Genomic DNA, 20,147 nt, shown 5'->3' with positions numbered 1-20,147 from the left:
TTCCTAGAGCTGGTACTGCTTCTTCAAAGAAAGAGAAACTACTTACTGAAGTCATATACTGTGGCTGTTAGTGAGAATCAGCTAAACCAATTTGCACTTGACACTTCTCCCCCCGCCTTGTGCCTCAGTTTTACAACTCTCATCTCTCCGAAAAGAAGTGGGAGGAATCGAGGCTGGTGCTGCACCTCCCCTTATGATCTCAGAAATGGAGCATTTGGGCAGCGAGGCACATTACCTAACACCCAGTGTTCCTCTGCAAGGTCACAAGCCTCAAGGACACATCCCAGCAGCTAATGTGTGTCAAGGCAAGGCTCCACTGACGTGAGTGCCAATATGCCATGATGAACTGGCCCTTTTTTTTTTTCTTTTTCCCCAGAATAGAAAAGGTGTCATTTAACAGTAGTAAATTAAAAGCACATAAAACAAAGAAGGAAAAAAAAAAGAAAAAGAAAGGAGGAGGAAGATGGACTAAAGCCCACTTTTAGTTTAGGTGTGGTGCTACAGCATTTGCACTCTACTGAAAATCATGATCTCTGTGGTCATAACTTTTTCAAATTTCCATATAAAAACCATGAGCAAAAATAAGGATGCCAAAGTCTGAGTCATCTGGCAACTGTGGTTTTTAGTCCTGTCAGTAAAAACTGGCAATGATTAAAGCTGCTGCTCCCACTGCCTCTATGGTGAATTAAAGCTTGAAGAATCAATGATAATTTGGTTAATGTCCAGATCATTGTAGAAACTGGCCAGCGAGGAAAAGCAACTGCCACATGGGGCTCCTAGTGGTGTAAGATCTGTGTAATTTTGGAGCTATGCATCAGAAAAAATGACTGCTCTGCAAAGTCCTAAGCCAAGCAAAAAAAGAGAGTTCTTCTATGGCTAATAAACCCTGATTTCTCTAGTACATCTAATAGTGCTTCAGATACTTTCAACACTCATGGCACTGCACAAACTGTTTCCTAGCCTGCTACAATTTCTTAAGATGCTCCTCCCTTTCACAAACCCTAAGCATCTATGAACTGAAGCTCTGTTTCTAAAAGTCTCAAAAACTTTTAGATAATTTCTATCCACTTCAAAAGTCTTACCCACTTCCTACTACTGAGAAGAATTCATTAGCTCTTCAGACAGTCTGTTCCAGTCTCTGAGTCACAAGTGACTGAAAAAGTCACTTGGGGAATCCATAACTATTTTTAGTTTGTCTCACCATTCAACACAACTCCAACAACTAAGTAATCTAAAATAAGCAGGGAAGCTAAACACAAGCACACAGCTTGCACTATGCATGAAGATGACGCCATTCCCTAAGCTTAGGCTTACACTTTTCTATCCATCATCCACACGCATTTTAAACTAATCTAGCCTGTATTCCTGAGGGCTTCTGGAAAACTCCTCATAGACAGAGAACAGATTTTCATGAATGATGCATCTGTCACAAACTTATGATTTGAAGATAATTCTTACTGGTTCAGAAGGCAAAGAAGTCATGAAGGATTGGTATAAAAGAGCTCAACTGTGCTGAAAGAGGCTCAGCAGTAGCAGCAGTATGAGGCACACATGGTACTGCTATAAAACAAAGTTCTTCCTGGGTAAAGCACTCACAGACACTGAAAGTATTGTTTCGAATCCACATATTTTTCCCCATGTGTGCCTGGGCTTCTATGCCAATATTTTATATAACTGAAGGAAGTACTGAATATTCCCACTGGTAGACTGAAATTCTGGCTGACCCTGTGCTGGTGCACAAAGGCCACCCCAAGCCACATCACCTCTTTGTTCCTCTGTCCAGACTCCAGCCTCTGCCCCATCTCCACAGTCTTGGAGCGCTAACAGTACTTGAGTTGTGCACTGCCACCAGGGTTTCATGTGTTTTCCAATGCCAGGGAAAAGGAAGGATTATATCCTTGAAATCCCTCTGCTAAGGCAGTAGAAGGAATTTATTCAGCTCCTTGTAAAGTGCGGTAGAGAGCCCAGTCTGGCAATTAGTCTCAGGGCAACCGCAGAGGATTCTGGCCGAGGGACCACAACGTTTCCTGGGACTCCCACTCCTGCATGACCCACCTACAAATCCCTGTCACGAGCTGTTAGTTAAAACCACAATACAGGCATAAATAAAGGAGTGTCACATGATTAACTATGATTGAAATCGATAGGTGCTTTGCCTGAGTTAATAGCTAATGACTCTGGGATTCAGCTCAAAAGACTGCATTTCACATACCACAATAGCAGAAGTGAATGGATACACTGTCTAACTTTCTGTAAACTATTCAACAGGCACAGACCTTGGATTGTTGCTTCTTTTTTTTCCCCTATAGGTGTGACAAACAGAGTAAGAAACCTCAAACTTAATAAACTGTATTACTGAAACAATTAACAGACATACTTAATTAGCTTACTGACCAGCTGAATGACAGGTTGTTACAAATGAAGAGTGTTATCCCATGTAGCACTGGCTCACTAACAGGCATTGTCTCATAAAGCAGAGGAGAGAAACTTAAATACTTCCAGACTTTCTAAAAGAACTGGTAAAGAATTTGTTTTGGCTTAAGCAGAACATTCTTCATAGGCAAGTAAAAATTATCCAGCTTTCTTCTATTGAGTAATTAAAACAATGTTTGGTGTTTTTGGTATCCAATACATCTTTAATCTTCTGATATTTCAGGGTATTGATCTTGCAAAGAATCCATTGCGAATGAAGCATTAATCCTGGAAGTGAATCCACACTAATTTCTGACAGTCTATTTGTTTAAAAACTTCAGAAGCCAAACCATGAGCTTCAAGGAATTCCAGACAGTTATTTTATTTTAAGATGGTATTTTTAAGACTATTCTAAAGACAAAAAGGTTTTAAAAGTACTCCAAGAGAAGAAGTACCAGTATGAAGCACAGAATTTTACTTGTACCATTTTTCCTGCCTAAAGAATATAAATAGGGAAGTTCATTTCATACAGCTGTCAAAAAATGAAAATACCTGAAACTTACCTCCATAGGAAATGTTTTGTTAATCTGAAGTTCAACAGGGATATTTATACAGTTGAATGAGTAACTTCAACTGGTATATTACTACTGTCATCGCCTCCAGACTACATACACTACGATCATATTGCATACAGTAGTATCCATACGTTAGGGTTATGCATTAAAGAGCTATCAAAATATTTTGCTGCTCTGATTTCTAACTCAAAAATTTTGATGCTTTTGTTTAATATTTCCCATCGTGAAAAACTCAGTGATCTAACCCTAGTTCCTGACAACTTTATGTATATTCTCAAAGTTAAGTCTATGATCAGTGTATGCCCTCGTGTGAATCAAGTTAGGTAAATGCTTAATGATTTGCAGTCAAAATCTGTATCATGATACAATGTTGACAATTTCTGACCTTTTCTAGCTGCCACCTATCACTTGGCTTATTTTGTATTCTACTAAGTCTGACAGCAGAGAGAAGGGTGTTGCTCAAACCAAAACAAATGTTTCCTGTAAAAGACATTACTGAAACACCATATTAAATAAACTATTTCCATAGATATTTATCCCACTAAAGGTGCTGATCAACTAACATCTGTTTATCAGATATACTTGCTGTTTATCAGAACTAAGCAGCATCTGAAACACATTTGAATGCATATGTGAGCATTTTGATCACACTGAAAAATGGACAGCCCTTATATTTTTCAATAAAGTCTTTACTAGTGTTCACCATCAATGTTATTTAGCTTAATTTAAAAAAAAAATTATCAGAATATGCTTCTATTGTCTGCTATAGGTGGTATATTGTGTTTTTCTTTAATATGATTTTCCAGAGTATTATTATAATACACCAAATTTCACTTCACAATACCAGAACAACTCTAATTCAGGCATCCTTCTCAACAGAGTTGTAACAAGTATGGATCTTCTCTACAACACCTTTCAAAGTACTTTGCACGGGAAGCACAAAGCATCATTCAGCAAATAACTGACAAGTGAGGAGTGGAACATATCCTCTGAACACTGCAACCTGGAACTGATCCGAATTTAAAACACCCCAACAAAAAGGGGGGATCAGAAGACAGTATTTTTTAAACTCTTTCAGTGATCATTTTAGAGAGCAGTCCAGCTCCTCTCAGCAGTTACATCAGCACAACCGAGGCAGTGAGGAGGCATGAGCAAGCATGGGCAGACATGACTTCTTAGCCAGCTTCTCTTCTGGACATTTTGGCATATGTTGCCTTCAGCCAGGTAAGCAATTTCAATATCTGTCTCTCTTTAGAGTAACAACTCTTTTTTTATTTTGTTTTTAAATTACAGATACTGAGATCGCCAGAAGTCTCCTTCGGTAAAACTGATACTCAGAAATACCTGAAGAGAACAGCATTACTTGTGACTCTAGTCAGAAAGAGCCTGTGCTTTAGAGAAATTTGGAAATACCAGCTTCTCCAATTTCTTGCTGCTTTGCAAAAAATGCCTCCCTCTTTACAGTTAAGCAAAAAGGAGACCAAATCAATTTTGAGAAAAAAGAGTTTTAGCCAAAATACTGAAATGCAGTAACTACAGGAAAACACATGAGTATAATTAGTAGACACTTCAAAGTGATCTTAAGGGGGAAATGGGGGGAGGAAGCAGTGCTTAATTCTCTTTATATTAATTTTGACAAATAGTAGGCATCTGCATTCTTGTCTCGATTTAAATGCAAAGTAACCATATGCAAAATTAACAGGACTTGAGATTACCAACACAATCTTTACTAGGTGCACCACTGACACTAGAAGTATTTTGGGAAATAACAAGATATTCTGTGTCATAATAAAGGCATTTTTATTAGAATTAAAATGAAAAGCAGCTGAAGAGGAGGAATTAAAGAAGAGAAACATAATCTTCCTTATTTGCTTGCTTTTTAAATAGGACTGAGAATCAGTGGTCTAAGATGACTGACTCCTTGGGATTACAGAAACACATGGCTGTAAAGGACCTTGCAGGACACCACATCCAGTCTCCAGCTTTTGAAGGCACCATAACATAACAGTGCTCTCCACAAATCTACTGTTCTCAATCTTAAGTGGGATTTTTGTCCTACTGCTTCCATTGTATCTGTTTCCCAACTTCAAGTCTCTATTTTCTCAACAACATTTTCTATATAACAAGGTGCAAGTTTAGGTAAAGGTTTGTTTCCTATATTTTTATGACAACAATAAGTTTCTGGCCTGCAGCTTAACTGCTAGTTTATTATATACTCTGCAAAAATCTTTTTGGTACTAGGAAAGCATTTGATGAACCACAACTTTTGTATGCGACATATCATAGTAAGCTATCATGTAACATGGTAAGCTATCCTGGAGCAATCATCATTAACATCTCCCAGAGGAGAAATAATTGCTAAGTGTTCCACCCACACAAAAGAGGCAGCCAGGAAAAATGAATTGACTTGAGTAGAAAAGAGAACCATCCAGAACACTGGATATATAGCTTCCTATATTACTTTTTAAAAATTGAAATATTAATACTACTTTTATAGTTGTTCTTTTCACTTTATTTCCCAATGCTGAGGACACTTCAGAAAACAGTCACAATTAAGCAACACATACATACATGTGTATATGTATTTATGAAAACATACATCTTTATTTATCTATTCTAATTAAACTAGGCAATTTCATTCCTCTAGCCCCTCTCTCTCTCTCCTCCTGTCCTTTTTAGCTTGTAGACTGCAATCTTTTCACACATCTTTTACTACCCTTTTCTCATGGTTGCTGCCTTTGGTTATGGTCACTTGTGATACTATAGACAACTAAGCAAATAGGAGGTCTAGAAGAATTTCTGTGTTGTTAATTAGAAGTGATCGGAGGCCTGAGAATGTGACCAGATTCTTCAACTATTGGTACCATAATGTCTCCAAGCTTCAGTTCAGGCTGGCTCCAATTGCTAACTTTAACAATATGCACTCTGTTGGAAATACACTGCAGAAAATACACCCTGGCTCTCTTGAGATTTGAGTTTAGCAACTATCCTACTGTTTTTGCAGGACTACTGTTTTTCAATGAGATACATTAAAGGAATTTAACTAAGGTGGGGTGAGGAAGAATGTGTTGGGAGATGAAAATTATTCCACAGAAGGCTGTGAAAAAAACAAAGCATTAAAATCAGAGGATCTGTAATTGAAGACTAGCTGAAATTCAAGGAAGAAGGAGAGAACAAGAGATGGAGAGAAACGTAGAATGGTGGAGGTTACAAACACACAAAACCGCAGTAGAGATTCTGACACTGTTTTTATCCTGTGCTTTTACCCTAGACCAAAAGCAAGTTCAGCAAAGTCTTTATTAACTTGGTTGATTTGCCTACAAGAGGCCACACACATATCCTTCCATCAATCTGCTCTATAGATAGTAAAGTCACCTCTGATCCCAGGATATTTAATAAAACATTTCCGAAGCCAAATATACAATCCACCCTGCAAAAAAAATGTATAAACACTGATGATTGTTGAAAAAAGTACAGATATCAAAATTAACCAGCATAAACTCCAGAAAGGACTTGTAACACATTGCTACTAATAGGGAAAGCTCAGTTTAGCAGCTTGTCTGAGCAAATAAGGAGAACCCTCATATTTAGCAAAGCAAATACCAAAGAAACAAAAAACCCAATTCTTTTAGAATAGATCTATTTAAGAGTTAAAAAAAAAAAAAAATTAAGTGTCTTTCCCAGTTCAAGGTCTATTTAACATACAAATAAATAATATGCATGGCCTGACTGCAGGAAAAACACATTAACATTTCAGGTTCAAATTTGAAAGGTGAATGAGTTGCTTAAATCTACATTTATGGCAAGGTCTTAAATGAATGCTCTACAAAATGCCACCATACAACTCCAATTCTAAATTGAACCATTAAATTAAATAACAAAAGGCCTCTGAAATCATTACTATGCTCTTCTCCAAGACTGACACTGAAAGAATCAATGAAAACTGTAAAAAATGAGAACATGCATTATTCTAAACTAGGAGGTACTACCTCTCTTGAGAGCACTGCAAAGATACATTTTTCCAGGGGAATACTGAAAAAAACATTATAAAAATCAGAGACTAAGCATTTAGTAGGATTCCAAGTCTGGCCTGAGGGCAATGCAAGTATATTTCCCCTTTTCTCCCCCTTTAAAAGGAACACGTTACTACCTTCTGGTGAGTGACGAGTAAGCTTTAGTTTTAAAGCCACTGTAATGTGAGGGGTATGCATAGGACACCACAAGTTTTGGGTATGTCATTCAAAATACCTCACTCATACATGTAGCAGAAAGAACTGATAGGAAATATATCAAGCACAAGAGGTAAAAGATAAAAGATGCAGCACCCACTGCCAAGTCTAAGATTGAGGAAGGAATTTCATCTTCCCTTATATATGAGGGCAAATAGAAATACAAATAAATAATAAAAAACTATAAGTTATCATAATTACTTCCAGCATTTTATGATGGCACATTATAATGCCACGTTTGTTAGATCTCTCTTTCTTAGGAAATACAGAGAAATGGTTGTTTGACACAGGCCCTGCTTCATTTTGTCATGTAAAGTCCAGGAACTTTCATTTGAACATGTGCTTCAGCACTTGCCAAAGAACAAATTCAAGGTTTTACTATTCCTGAAACAGACAAGCACAAAGAGCTCATCAGTATATATTAAACACTGTGGATCCCAAATCAAGCATTCAACAATTAGTGAATACTAGCCTTTAATGTTCTATATGCAAACTTAACTCTGGTCTTCTAGAAACATTTTTGGGTCATGATGACATTTAAATTTACTTATTCCATAGCACTTTTCAGAATGAATTATTTTTAAACACCCTCACGTGATGGCCTAGCCTGAGCAGGTTTTGGGATCTTTACTTCCACAGCAATGACTTCTGAAACTAGAGTTAATTATGCCACTAGTAAGAATGCTACAATACTCTGCAGAAGCCAGTCACTGAAAGGAAAAGAGAAAAATATTTTACAGGAAAAAAAGTCAGTTCTTTGGAGCTGGCAGAGGACGACCGAGACTAAGAAACTGTGATTTCAGTTTGAGGTTCCAGAAGGTAAGTGCTATCACTACCTTGGGATCTGCCACCTACGTTTACCCTCACCCCGCTCTGACTGTGTCCTGCTTCTGCTCCTGTCTATTCCCCATCACTGATCCTCTCTAAAGTTCCTTGCCCCTCTGTGAGAGTGAGATATCTCCCCCCTTTTTTCTTGGGGGGAGGTGTGTGTGTGTGTGTGCTGCTTGGGAGCCATGAGGAAATTTCCTTGCTGTCAGTTCTAACACTTGGCATCACAGCATTCACTGACAGCTAGAAGAAACACTTGTAAAGGACATTTTGCTCCAGTCCTGCAATTCAGGGATGATGGGGTGCTGTCCCGTTGAGGGGAAGGCAGACCATGCTCTGTGCAGGTGAAATCTTTGGAGAATTTTGCTGCCAATGTCTAACAAATGTTTGTGGAATATATTGGAAATATATCTATTTTTAGATGCTTGAAAATTGGCTAACTTTGGGTACGTTATGGGAAGGACCAAAAGCAGAGTGACGTTTCTGATAAATTTAAGTTTCTACTTTAAAGCATTCAGATGATCCAAATCTTCATTGAAAGGGTTGTACATTATTTTTCTAGCCTGAGTAAAGCAACATATTCATTCTGTAACATCATCCCTCAAAACAAGTGAGTGATTTTTCTGAAACCTCCCACAAAATTTCAGCCTGAGGCATGCATTCAGTGTAAAAAAAAAAAAAATTGATCTGAAAAGTTAAATTTCAGCAAGGTGATAAGCAAGAAACAACAGGGTCTTACTAACTTTTTTTACAGTCTCTTCACATATGCTTTTTTTCCTTTCTCTGTATATCTACATATATATGCATATATGCAAAAATGATAACGCTGTTGCTTATTAAAGTGCTTTCAAGAGCTGAAAGAAGATACGCAATTTTGAATAGTCATATGTAAAAACTGATGTGAACATATTATTTTCAAATGAACTAACATTTTAATGCTCTAGCAAACGCTCAGTTGGCTTTCATGATTTTTCTACCCCATTCAATGGTCACATTTCAACAGATTCAAAACATTGGCCTATAATACTGTAAAACATAGGAAGTTGTTGAATAGGAATTTCAATGAAAACTGCAACTCCTTGAAAAACACTGGCTGTTGAGATATACATGCAAAAAGACTCATTAAACCAAAGGACAGTACAAGCTGTGGAAGACGGTGTAACCTTAGTTGTTCAATCAGGAGAGATGGACCTAGGATCTCAGTCATGTTTTTTAATTTGGAGAAATAGCTTATAAATGAAGAAGTTATGGCTAGAATAACTGAAATCAGAATATCAGGTATTCAAGTCTGCAGAAAATAAAGACATTAGCTTGAAGGAGAAGGAGGTTCAGAAAAATGTCATTTTGTAAAACATTTTACAGTCCATTCTCACAAGAATTTTCTTTTGAAAAAGAATGTCAAATGTGTCCTTTCCCCGTGATTGGTGAAAATTTTTTTCCTTCTTTTATGATATTGTTTTAAAGCTACCTGTCTCAAAAGCCTTAGCAAACATTTCTTACCTGTGTTCCAATAGTCTCCTGGAAGCAGCGCCCAAGCTGAGTTTTAACTGAAACAGGAAACATATGAGGCATGGGTTGTTGATTTGTGTAAGTAGTATGTCCTTTCTGGGTCTTCTGATACGGAAGACCTTGGTAAGAGACCTGTGGGTGTCCTGGCTGAGGTACTTTCACTTTTTGTCCTGTTGACGTGCTGTCAATTCTTGAAACTTGATGGATCTGAACTGAGGCTTCAGGGGGATGTTTCACATGGATATTCACTATGTTAGGAGGGAACTTCACTAAAATAATTGAAGGAAAAACACATTACAAAATTGGTAATAAAATATGTCAAAAAAGAGATCTTAGGCACCTCTAAGACATCTCTTTTTTGTACATTAGAATTTTCATAGAGTGCCTTGAAGTGACCACAATATAAACAAAGCCCAAATTTGGGGGTTAGAGGGAAAGCTGAAAGAATGCAGAGAGTCTCATTTACAAAGCAGAAAATGAAAACTCTTCACACAGGAAAGAACGACATTATAGCATTGTAAAGACTGCTACATAAACATGGATGTCCAAATTGGCTGGTGTGACATTAATATTTGTGGTCATACTGTGTAATAAGAATCCCATTCAAAGTTCCAGAATTCAAACTCCACTGGGTTATTTTTGGATATATAGTAAGCTTTATTTTCTTTTTCAGATCCATCATCTTTCTCTGGAACACAGAAAAAGCATCAGATTTCATCCCTTCACCCTTACATACCTGCCAAGTCCTGAGTTTGCCCCTGCAACACTTGCCAGCATCTCAACCATCTAAAACCACCACTCCCTTTACTGAACTTTGAATTCAGGATTTGGCAGATAAAGAGGGAGGAAATGTTTTTCAGATACTTCTGTTTTTAAACACAGTTGTAGTTTTAAGTCTGGGTATGTAGATTGAGACCCTCCAGTCAACTTAACGTGCTCAGAACTGTTTATGACTCTCAAGCTTCTTTTCATTGAAACACAAAATGCCCTTTAAACATGTAACTCAAATTATTACTGGGGAGGGGCAGGGAGGAGAGGTGTGTAAAAAGTTTTATAGTTTGTAAGCTGCATAACAAAGTTAGCAATTACTGTGTCTGGCTGGGTGTCTCTCGTCAGCAAGTAGTACTTGAGGCCAGCCAATCCATTAGATGTAACACCCCTTCCACACACCAAGAACCAACAAATATCATTTGACATACTTTCTCTATAACACATACTGGACTGTTGAGTCTTCTGAATTGTGTCCTTGCTTCCAGGAGGCCAGACTGTTCTTTGGAACTTGATTAGGCATTTTCAGTTCTCATTTACAAATTTCAGCCTCACCGCTCCACTTCCCAGGAAGCATATTTCATTTATTTTAGCTGCTTTAAAATTTTATTATTTTTTAGCAATTACTTTTGGTTCTTCACTTTTTTTCATTTCTCTAGGTACATTTTCAGTCTCAAATAGGAATTCCTTAAATAAATAGGAATAGGAAAATAGTCTCAAATAGGAATTCCTTTGAGACCAAAAATTGGTCTCAAATAGGAATTCCTTAAAAGAAACAAACTTATTTTTACTCTGCCCTGCTTTGTTTCATTTATGAAAATCTTCAACGTATTGCAGACAGAAACATCAGGAATAAGGTAGTAGAAAGTCAGCAAAATATGGCTGCAGGGCCTTAATGGCTCTTCAGATCTTGCCTGTAGCAGAAAACAACCTTCAAGCAAAATTTATGCTTACCTGTTCTGTCACAGGTAAACCCACAAGGAAAAGATTCAGTGTTACAAGGAGAAGCAGTAAGGCCCTTCGTAGGCTAGACTGGTTTTGCAGGGCAAGACAAGACAGCACAGTCTGGCTGTGAAAAGAACAAAACTCACCCCAACTTACTATCACACATTTTTATGTATGAAGAATTCCTTCAACTAGCTTCTCCAGCTGATAAATCTGAATACTATATTAGCCCCAAAAGAAATCACTGAACTGCCCTGCTTTAATCTATCAATCCACCTAGAGATGTTCAGATACTGAAAACATCAAATTTAGGCTGGCTACTCCCATGTAGTATTATCACCACAATCCTCTCCAGGTCTTGGATCACTGCCTAGATGTGCCGAATAATTTTTATTTCTGCTAGCCATTTCAGAATGAACTGTTTTATTCTTTCCTTGAAAGAAACGGAACATTCCTCTCTCCACAATCCAACATCCTCATTTGGGCATGGAAAAGGAAGAAAAACCATTGTGACTGCTGATGGTTCTGATGAGGACTTGAGAGTCAGGAAATAAAAGTTCAAGAGGTCAGACTCTTTAGCAATGAGAAACCTATTGTGTCTTTTAAGACAGCAACTCTAAATCTGAAAAACAACTATATCTTAAAAAATGTTATGGTCCACCATATGTCTAAAATAATTTAATCAGGAATTCAATAGTTGCAGAAATAAATTTCTGCTCTGCTAAATGTTTAGGTAATTATATTCTCTTATTCCCTCCCTCCTCTCCCCCCCTTTTTTTTTTAGAGTCAGAAAAGTTTTGGGGAGCTTTAGGGACTAATACTTGAACATGTCAGTGGAAACTGTTTCCCAATGGACTGCATAGCAGCCCCTAGAGAACAAATCCATTGAAAAGATGGAGCAGATACTTAAAAACATTAATAAAATATTGTGTTTCCAGAAGAATACTGTCAACACTTCCTTCACAGCTATGTCCCTGTCTGAAAACAGAATTACTACATTATATTATATTTATCACAAACATATAAATAGTTTGGCCTCTTTTAGCAAAGTTATTCAGGAACTAGTTGCCAGCAACTGAGCCTCCTCACATCTTTCCCCCCTATATTTTGTTTTTATTCAGAGGTAGCAATCTTGGAGAGGTAATTGTAAAATTACCCTCAACAAGAAAAAAAAAATAAAAAAAAATCATTGATCTGGCAATTCAAATAAACAAACAAAATTCACACTAATTCATATGTTGTGAAACTGAATTGCAGGGGTCTCTCCATACAGACAGGATCTCACCCAGATAAAATGCTACCTAGAGTCATAGGACACAGAGGAAACATTCAACAGTCCTCTTCGAGGTCATCAGAACTTGTCACCTCACAAAAAAGTATTAGGGGAAACAGAAACCTGAAGCTGACTGAACTTTATTTGACTGGGCAAAATTTGATTAACATCATAGATTTTCTTGTTTCTGATCTTCTGCCTTCTTCACAGCATTAGCAGTAGGAAATCCTTACCATTCTTTTCTATGATATTGTTAAATAGAACTCTCTTTCCAGGTCATATAACTGAATCATATCATGGCCTATCTACATTAAAAAGTTCACCACAAAATTAACTTATAGGACTCTACCAAATGACATAACAGAGATAAACATGGATTGTATTTTTAGCTTTACATTGGATTTAAATTTTGTTATGTTGAAAAGCATTGTCTCTTCCCTCCACTAGTAACCATGGAATCACCTGCAACTTTCTATCTAGGTATACTGCAATTTATGGACTCTGTTCAACCACAACCATTCTCTTTTTGAACAGGTCTACACTCCTGGAAGAAGCTCCCTGCATTATCCTTTGACGCTGCAATCTGCATTAAATTCCACCAGAAAGCGAACTAAATTTACTTAAAAACTCTTTTCAATAGCACTATTATTTCTTATTATTTCAGTCATTGAGCAAAATACTTTCCAGTCATTCTGGTGAGCTCACAATTCAAGTTGTGGTGTCAAGATTCAAACTACATAGACAGATCACTATCATTACTGGTTGGATACCCAAAATTAGTTAATAAAATCAACTCCAAAGGAAAATATATCTATCAAGAAAAAAGTTACCTTTTACACCTTGCTGTCCTGACATCGTCAGTGGTAAAGTATGAGTAGAGTGGATAATTTGCGATCCTACAGCCTTGTTCACCTGTTGAGGGTGATGGTACAGTTTTGGAGTATTGGCAGTCTGCACGGGGATCTGACAGAGTTTACCAGTGTAATTAGGAGGGCACTGGCATTTATCTCTAGAACTGCACTGGCCTCCATTCATGCATGGAAGGTGGCAAATAACTGAAATGAAAACAGAAAGAAAAATTTTGTTAATGACTTTAGCTTTAGTATTATCTGACCACATATCACACAGAAGTCAAGGAGGAAAGGCATAGGGCTGGGGCCCTTTGTTCTTCCGACATCTGAAGAATGACTACCCATCTGACATGCACTTTTAATTGCCTTGTGGCAGAATCACTCCCCTTCCCCTCTTTGTGACCTCTGCCTGCTTTGCATCTTCTCTCCATGACAAACCCTCCTTTTGACCTCTGCCTGGTTCGCGTCTTCTCTCCATGACAAACACGGCAAGCACATTCTTCCCTTAGAAATCCCAGCTATTTTAGTTCATTATGCTATTAAGTAAGATGCTAAATTAATACGGTACCTGGCTGCACCTCTTATTCACACTTCAGTACAGGTATTCTTATTTAGTCAGCTTCCCATTTCTGAAAATCCTGGGCTACCTACATTTCCCTGCAAGACTGGGGAAAAAACTCACCAGAGAGTAGACAGTACTGGGGATAAATTTTCCATTTTCACTGTAAGCCTTGGCTGTTCTCTGGAAAACCATGTCTTACTGAGTATCTAGATTTTTGCTTAACATTTATCTCTCAGATAAAAGACACTAATTTGTATACCCACCTATGAAGATCATAAAAATACTGAGAGATTGTATTCAAATGACTTCAGAGACAAATTCCAAAGTGTTAAAATATTTTAACTCCAATATAAAGACAAGGGTAATTACTTCTGTGCCAGCTAGTACTTGCACATTTACAGCAATATAAATTATCAGATGAAACATGAAAAATGTCAACATCGACTGAAAAATATTTCTTAACTCAGAGATACAAACAGTAATAGGCATGGTTCAGCACTTTCTAAAAATAAGATGTGGGACTTTCTAATCAACCATAATCTAGCTGAGCTGTCAACATTTTCAAGAACTAAATGATGTAAAAACAATAGGAAAAATACCGTAAGTTTTTGTTCAAGACAAACTAAGGTCATTTGTTCAGAAATCCAAGATTTTTGGAGAAATAGCATACAGTATCCATTTGTCAGCTTTAAGATAAGATTCTGACTGTAAAAATAAATAAATAAAAATCTAGACTTTACAGTAATTAGGCATTTTGCTGGACTGGTATTGCTCAGTCTATATTGAATTACAATAAAAATGAGAAACTGTAGATAACACAAGGTAATTAGGAACCTAGTGCTTATTATTCCAAGTGGTGTAATCCCTGGACAACTGCAGCCTATTGCTATTATAAATACCATAAAATGTCAGTATTAGAAAGGGAACCTGTGTGTTTTGCATCACAAGAAGACAAAGTAGGACATTCAGCAGCCCAAGGAGTTCCAACCCACCTACGTAATTCGCTTGGCCCAGGAAGAGTGCTCAAGAAACAGCGCAATCAGCTCGGCTCACTGCAGAGCACCCTCACGTTGTGTTGACAGGGTCCGGAACAGTGCTGCCTGATCACCAGATAGGTCCACGCACAAATGTAAACAGCCAGAATTGTTTTTCCACTCTGTTCTGCAAATGTGTATTTAATATTTCCCTTGTCTTATCTCATAATTTCATTTCATATAAACTGACTGAAAGTACTTCAAGCTGTAGCACTGTGCTAAAAAAGGCCTAGTTGACTTTGGAAGACTGTCCACGCCAGTGCAGGCCTCTCTTTTTTGGGTCCCAACACTGTTGGGACTTTATCTGAGTGTATAAAAGACAACCTTACAGAACTGCTGTTACTTCAGAGCAAAATGAAAGATTTTTGATCCCAGCAGTAATTAACGCACGACACCTATCTCTCTCTCCCTCTGGTACCATTTCTCCCTGAGCAGCCACAAATGAGCAGGTTTACTGCAATGGTGACAACATACAAAGAATTTTAGGTACTTGTAAAGATCCGCCTGAGTAAGGTTGAAAGCTAAGGCGGTCTTCCTGCAAAAGTAACATCGCACAATGAAATAGTGTAAAGTAGCGTTAAGGGGACAGCAATTTGGTGTTTGAAAGAAGTACAGCAAAACAAAGGCAAATAGAAATAGTCTTACTGAGACTATTTTGAGTGCAAGAAGCCTATCCCATAGATTTTCTTCCCATCCTCTCCAGCCTCGAGGCAACAAGGTAACGTGCAAAATACAGCTTTTAAACAATATAAATATACCCAGTTTTTCCACCAAAATAACTTTCTTCTGAGCTCCTGTTCCTATAAAGCATTCGGTGTCTGGAAGGCCATGTCGCACAGGTATCTCTGCATTACAGGGCACTCTTCAGGCTTTCCTCTCCTGCAGGAGCCCACTGAGTAACAAACAGGCATGTGAAAAGCTTTGCCTCAAGCAATCAGAAGTTTGTGTTAAAAATACTGAAAGGCCTACTGTGAGGTAAATAATGAAGAATGTTCAGTTTCTCAGTATTTACATATAATAGAAAATACAAATTCCAAGCTGTCCACATTATCATCTGGTGCAAATCACTCAGTCAACTGATTTATGTGCAAATATATTGATTTACTTCTCTTGAAGGTCTAGCCTATGAGGAATGAACTTTAAATGAGAATACATTAAATCTATTCTGAGAATATAAAAATCTGTAATGAAAAATTTAAAAATTCTGAAGTATACAATTGTAAGTTATACTCAGCCACGTAAAAACAAATAGGATACGATTGCCAGGCTAAACTGAAAACTTGATAATCTCAAATAGCAAATATTATGAGAACCCTAAAAAAAAAAAAAGAATGAAACACGTTGAAATAAAATACCTGATAATTTTGAATAGGTATAATAAGCACACATGCACACTAATTGCGATGTTTTCTCAGGTAGTTAATGGCCAGGAGAAAGGGCTACACTTGATTATGACACTGGTACTGGAAATCACAGGCACACAACTTCACCAGACCTGGAATTACACACAGACCATTTGAGAAAAGTGAACTGAAGGGGGGTAAGCCTCCAAAAAGACAGAGGAAGGAAACACTACTTTTCCTTGACAAGGCTCTGGGAATCTCAGGTTAACAAAGACCAAAGAGCCCTGGGGAAAGGGCCACTTAAGATAGGAACAGGATATAAAGCCAGGGTATGTTTGAACAGCTCAACTTCTGATGAAAGTTGTTTTGTTTTGTCTTTGAGATTAAAGAACTTAAACAAACAGAATGGCTGATGCTGCCAGAGGCATAGGGGATACTCCTGACAAAACCCAGACCCGTGTGCTGGGAGAGACTGTTAGAAGATGCTGAGTTTGCACATATGTTCACAACTGGCATTCAAAGGGCACACTAGAGCCTGATTCTCACTGGGCTGTCCCTGTTTCCTCTGAAAAGGAAAAAAAAAAGGAAATAAAAATATTCATTATGGTGTGAAATCCTCTATCTGCTCAGAGCCTGATAAAAATGTGGAGATAGGTCTGCACAAGACTACAAGAAATTTCAGTTCACATGTGGGTATCTTACAAACAAAACAAAGAATGTATTAATGAACCTAAGAAAGGCAACAAATTCTTCATTCAGATCTGCTGTAAGCCAAATCTCTCAACTGTCTCTTAAGGATCAGCCAACATATGATTGAACAAATTTAATGATTTCTTAATATAAATGAACATCCATCCTTTAGAACTGTAGAGAGAGGTTTAAGGAATTACAAAGATTAAGTATTCTTCTTATCCTTGGGCAATTAATTGGTAATAACAAGTTTTGATTTCTCTGGCATCCAAAGGCCTTAATTCTCCCCAGCCTGGCACAGCTTGGTGGGTATGACTGTTCAAAATGAGCCAAGCAGAGAAGGTGCGTCGAGATGCCCCCACAGGGAGTCCCTGAAAGGCTGAATGCATAGAAAAAGCAGAACATTTGCAATGTGAATCCCAACAAAGCTGCCACAGCTATGGGTTGGAAACACAAGAATAGGGCATGAAATCATCATCAAAGAAGCTAGGAAACCACTGATATACAGTTTGTCCATGTAATTACATCATCTGATTTGTTTTCAAGATACTCAAACAACTTTAAACAGCTCCAGATAAACTAATTTAATCAAATCCGAATGTTTTCATTTAATCAAAATATGTGTAACAAAAATTCCAAGCACCTAAATCCTCCCAATCCTTAAAAAACAGCCCACGCTCACCCAAACAAGCCCTTAGGATGGATGGAAACTCCCTTCCTGTAACCAGTGTTGAAGAAAATGAAGATGGGTTTTGAAATGTTCCTCATCTGACTCTCCAAATGCCTTTTCTTTTACACCTCAGGGAACATGCAAGTTTCTGTCTCGCTTTCCCTCATCACTCTTTGCCTTTTCTACTTACACGCTATCAACTATTCAAGCATACGCACTATTCAATTATATCAACAGTCTCTCCAAGGAAAACCTCAAACTGCTCATTAGATTACAGTATTTCCACTGGATGCATCACGCATCAGCAGATTAATTTTGTCTCTGAGTACTACACAGTTATCCAGCATTACTACATGCCCCACAGCTGTTTGGGCATCTTTCTTTCATGCTGTTACTAAGCATACAGAAAGTGCAGGGACTAGCACGCAGAGCTACCAAACATAATTTTTCATAGGAAAGAAAAGATGGCATTCACTGAGGGGAAGCACTGCCATATATACCATTCTTGTAATGTAGTGCCTCTAAACACTTCAGGTGAAAATTGAAACCCAGAGGTGCTATATATAGATCTGTGCAATCGCTCCAAACTTATTTCTACTTCCTAACTGCAGAAACTCTAACAGTAACCCACAAAAGGTACAGAGTTATGAGCTACAGTAATGATGCTGTCCTCCAGTTTAGACTCTTCCCTATTCCACTACTTTTTTTTTTTTTTTGCCACATCTTTCTTGTTGTCCCTCAGTTTCCTAACTACTTCATCCTAAACAGTTTTCTCTTCAGATTCCTGGTTGTAATTCAGAGGTGTTATATAAAGAATTGCAAGTTAAGTAACCAAGTAATTAGTTTATTTATTAAAGTAAGATTAAAAGAATCTTGATATTACAAACTTGTGCTTTGGGAAGCTGAGGAGAAAAGCAAAGCAGCTTTAAGTGGCTTTGATTTAATAGTATAACACCTCTACATTCACCTCTGAATTTATCCTAATGTTTGTATTTTGACAACTTTTAAGAGAAACATTCTATTGCAACAACAAAACACAATTTTTAAAAGTAAATCTGATGGCGAGAGCTCCAAGAGCAGATGAAAAATGCTCTTTTCTGCTCACCACTGAAAACAGGAAAGCGATGCCCCGCTCATCATCAACAAGCCTAGTTACCACCCACAAACCCCTCGTTACGTACCACTGCTGTTCACTGATCCAAACAGTGAGGACAGAACCAGATTTGGTTCCAGACACAAGCAATCCTGTAGAAATGGCTACTCTCTGCTACTGCTGAGAGAGGAGTCTGGGTATGTGACAAATGGCAGTATGGCATGGGGGATGAGCCTCCCTGTCACAGCACTTTTTAATGCAATCTCTAGTATTCAACAAGAAGGGAAAAATGTTTTGAGGCTCTCCTCTGGTTTCCTTTGTTGAATGCAATCTTGTGCGTAAACAATAGCTTAAGTATAAGGCGTGAACTCAGGTAGATTAATACCCTGTAATTAACCTTGTAATATGCATAATAACATGCAATTATATTTTGAAAGATGCTTGTAAGAGTGTTGCTGGAAAATCAGTGCAGGAAAGGTGCGTAGAACAACAGTGCACACTTTCTCAGTTGGGTACAACAAAAACATACAAAGTAAAAAAAAAACAATGAAAGAGTTGTCATATAGAAATCTCTCTAGTAAATAGTTTCATTTAGTTTACTACTAGTTTAATTTGTTTTAAATTAGCTTACACAAATATAGATTTCCCTGAAATGGCATGAATTTAAACATGTAATATTTTTACAATGAATAGTTGTAAAATAGTAGGAATGCCAGACAATAAAATAATATAGGCAAGGGGCATACTTTAAAGAACGTCCCTGCTGAAGTACACTTCTTTATCATCAGAGGCTGTTATCAGACTTCATGGATACCATTTGTGAACAAGAACACCAAAATCTAGTTTGTTTATACAGTCCCAAGATTTTGCTTCTTGTTATTTTGTGCTTCTGTAGTTATAATTATCATCAACATATTCAAAGCTGTTATGCATGTTCCTTCACATATGAACTCTGAAGTCTTACCTCTTGTGAAAAAAACCTACTTGAGAAAAAATGTAGTAGTCATTTCAGTGGGTGCATTAACATCCACATTTGTTCAGTGAGAAAGAAATAAAACAACTAAAAATATTAGCAAGTGGAAAAAAAACCCCAAACTATTTTATGTCATTCAAGGTGGTATGTTCCATTATGCCAGACTTCTGACCAGAAAGTGATATAGAGGAACTATATCGAATGTGGTCCCTTATACCGTCACCTTCACACTGCTTATCAGTAGATGTGTAAATATTATAATAAGGATCTTATCAAACAAATTTTTACTCTGAATGCTGCAATACATTAATAGAAATCATCCTAAAAGGCTGAACACGATACTGAAGGCACTCCAGATGTCTCCTCTGGAAAGAAATAAGACCTACAACACT

General features: G+C 37.5%; 1 protein-coding gene across 7 annotated transcripts in view; it reads right to left on the bottom strand.

The window, feature by feature from the left end:
* The window catches only part of LTBP1 (latent transforming growth factor beta binding protein 1), a 203,741-nt gene that overhangs the window by 104,704 nt on the left and 78,890 nt on the right, over positions 1-20,147 (bottom strand). For 6 of the 7 annotated variants that reach the window (XM_072856611.1, XM_072856612.1, XM_072856613.1 and 3 more), the window contains 2 exons: positions 13,370-13,594; positions 9,545-9,822 (listed from right to left, as the gene is read on the bottom strand). In XM_072856611.1, coding sequence (XP_072712712.1) covers positions 9,545-9,822; positions 13,370-13,594 — 503 coding nt within the window. The remainder of the gene's footprint in view (positions 1-9,544; positions 9,823-13,369; positions 13,595-20,147) is intronic. The other variant, XM_072856615.1, reaches the window with a different exon arrangement.

The sequence above is a fragment of the Ciconia boyciana genome, chromosome 3, assembly GCF_034638445.1.
Source record: "Ciconia boyciana chromosome 3, ASM3463844v1, whole genome shotgun sequence".
NCBI lineage: Eukaryota > Metazoa > Chordata > Aves > Ciconiiformes > Ciconiidae > Ciconia > Ciconia boyciana.
This window is presented reverse-complemented; position numbering and strand designations above follow the sequence as displayed.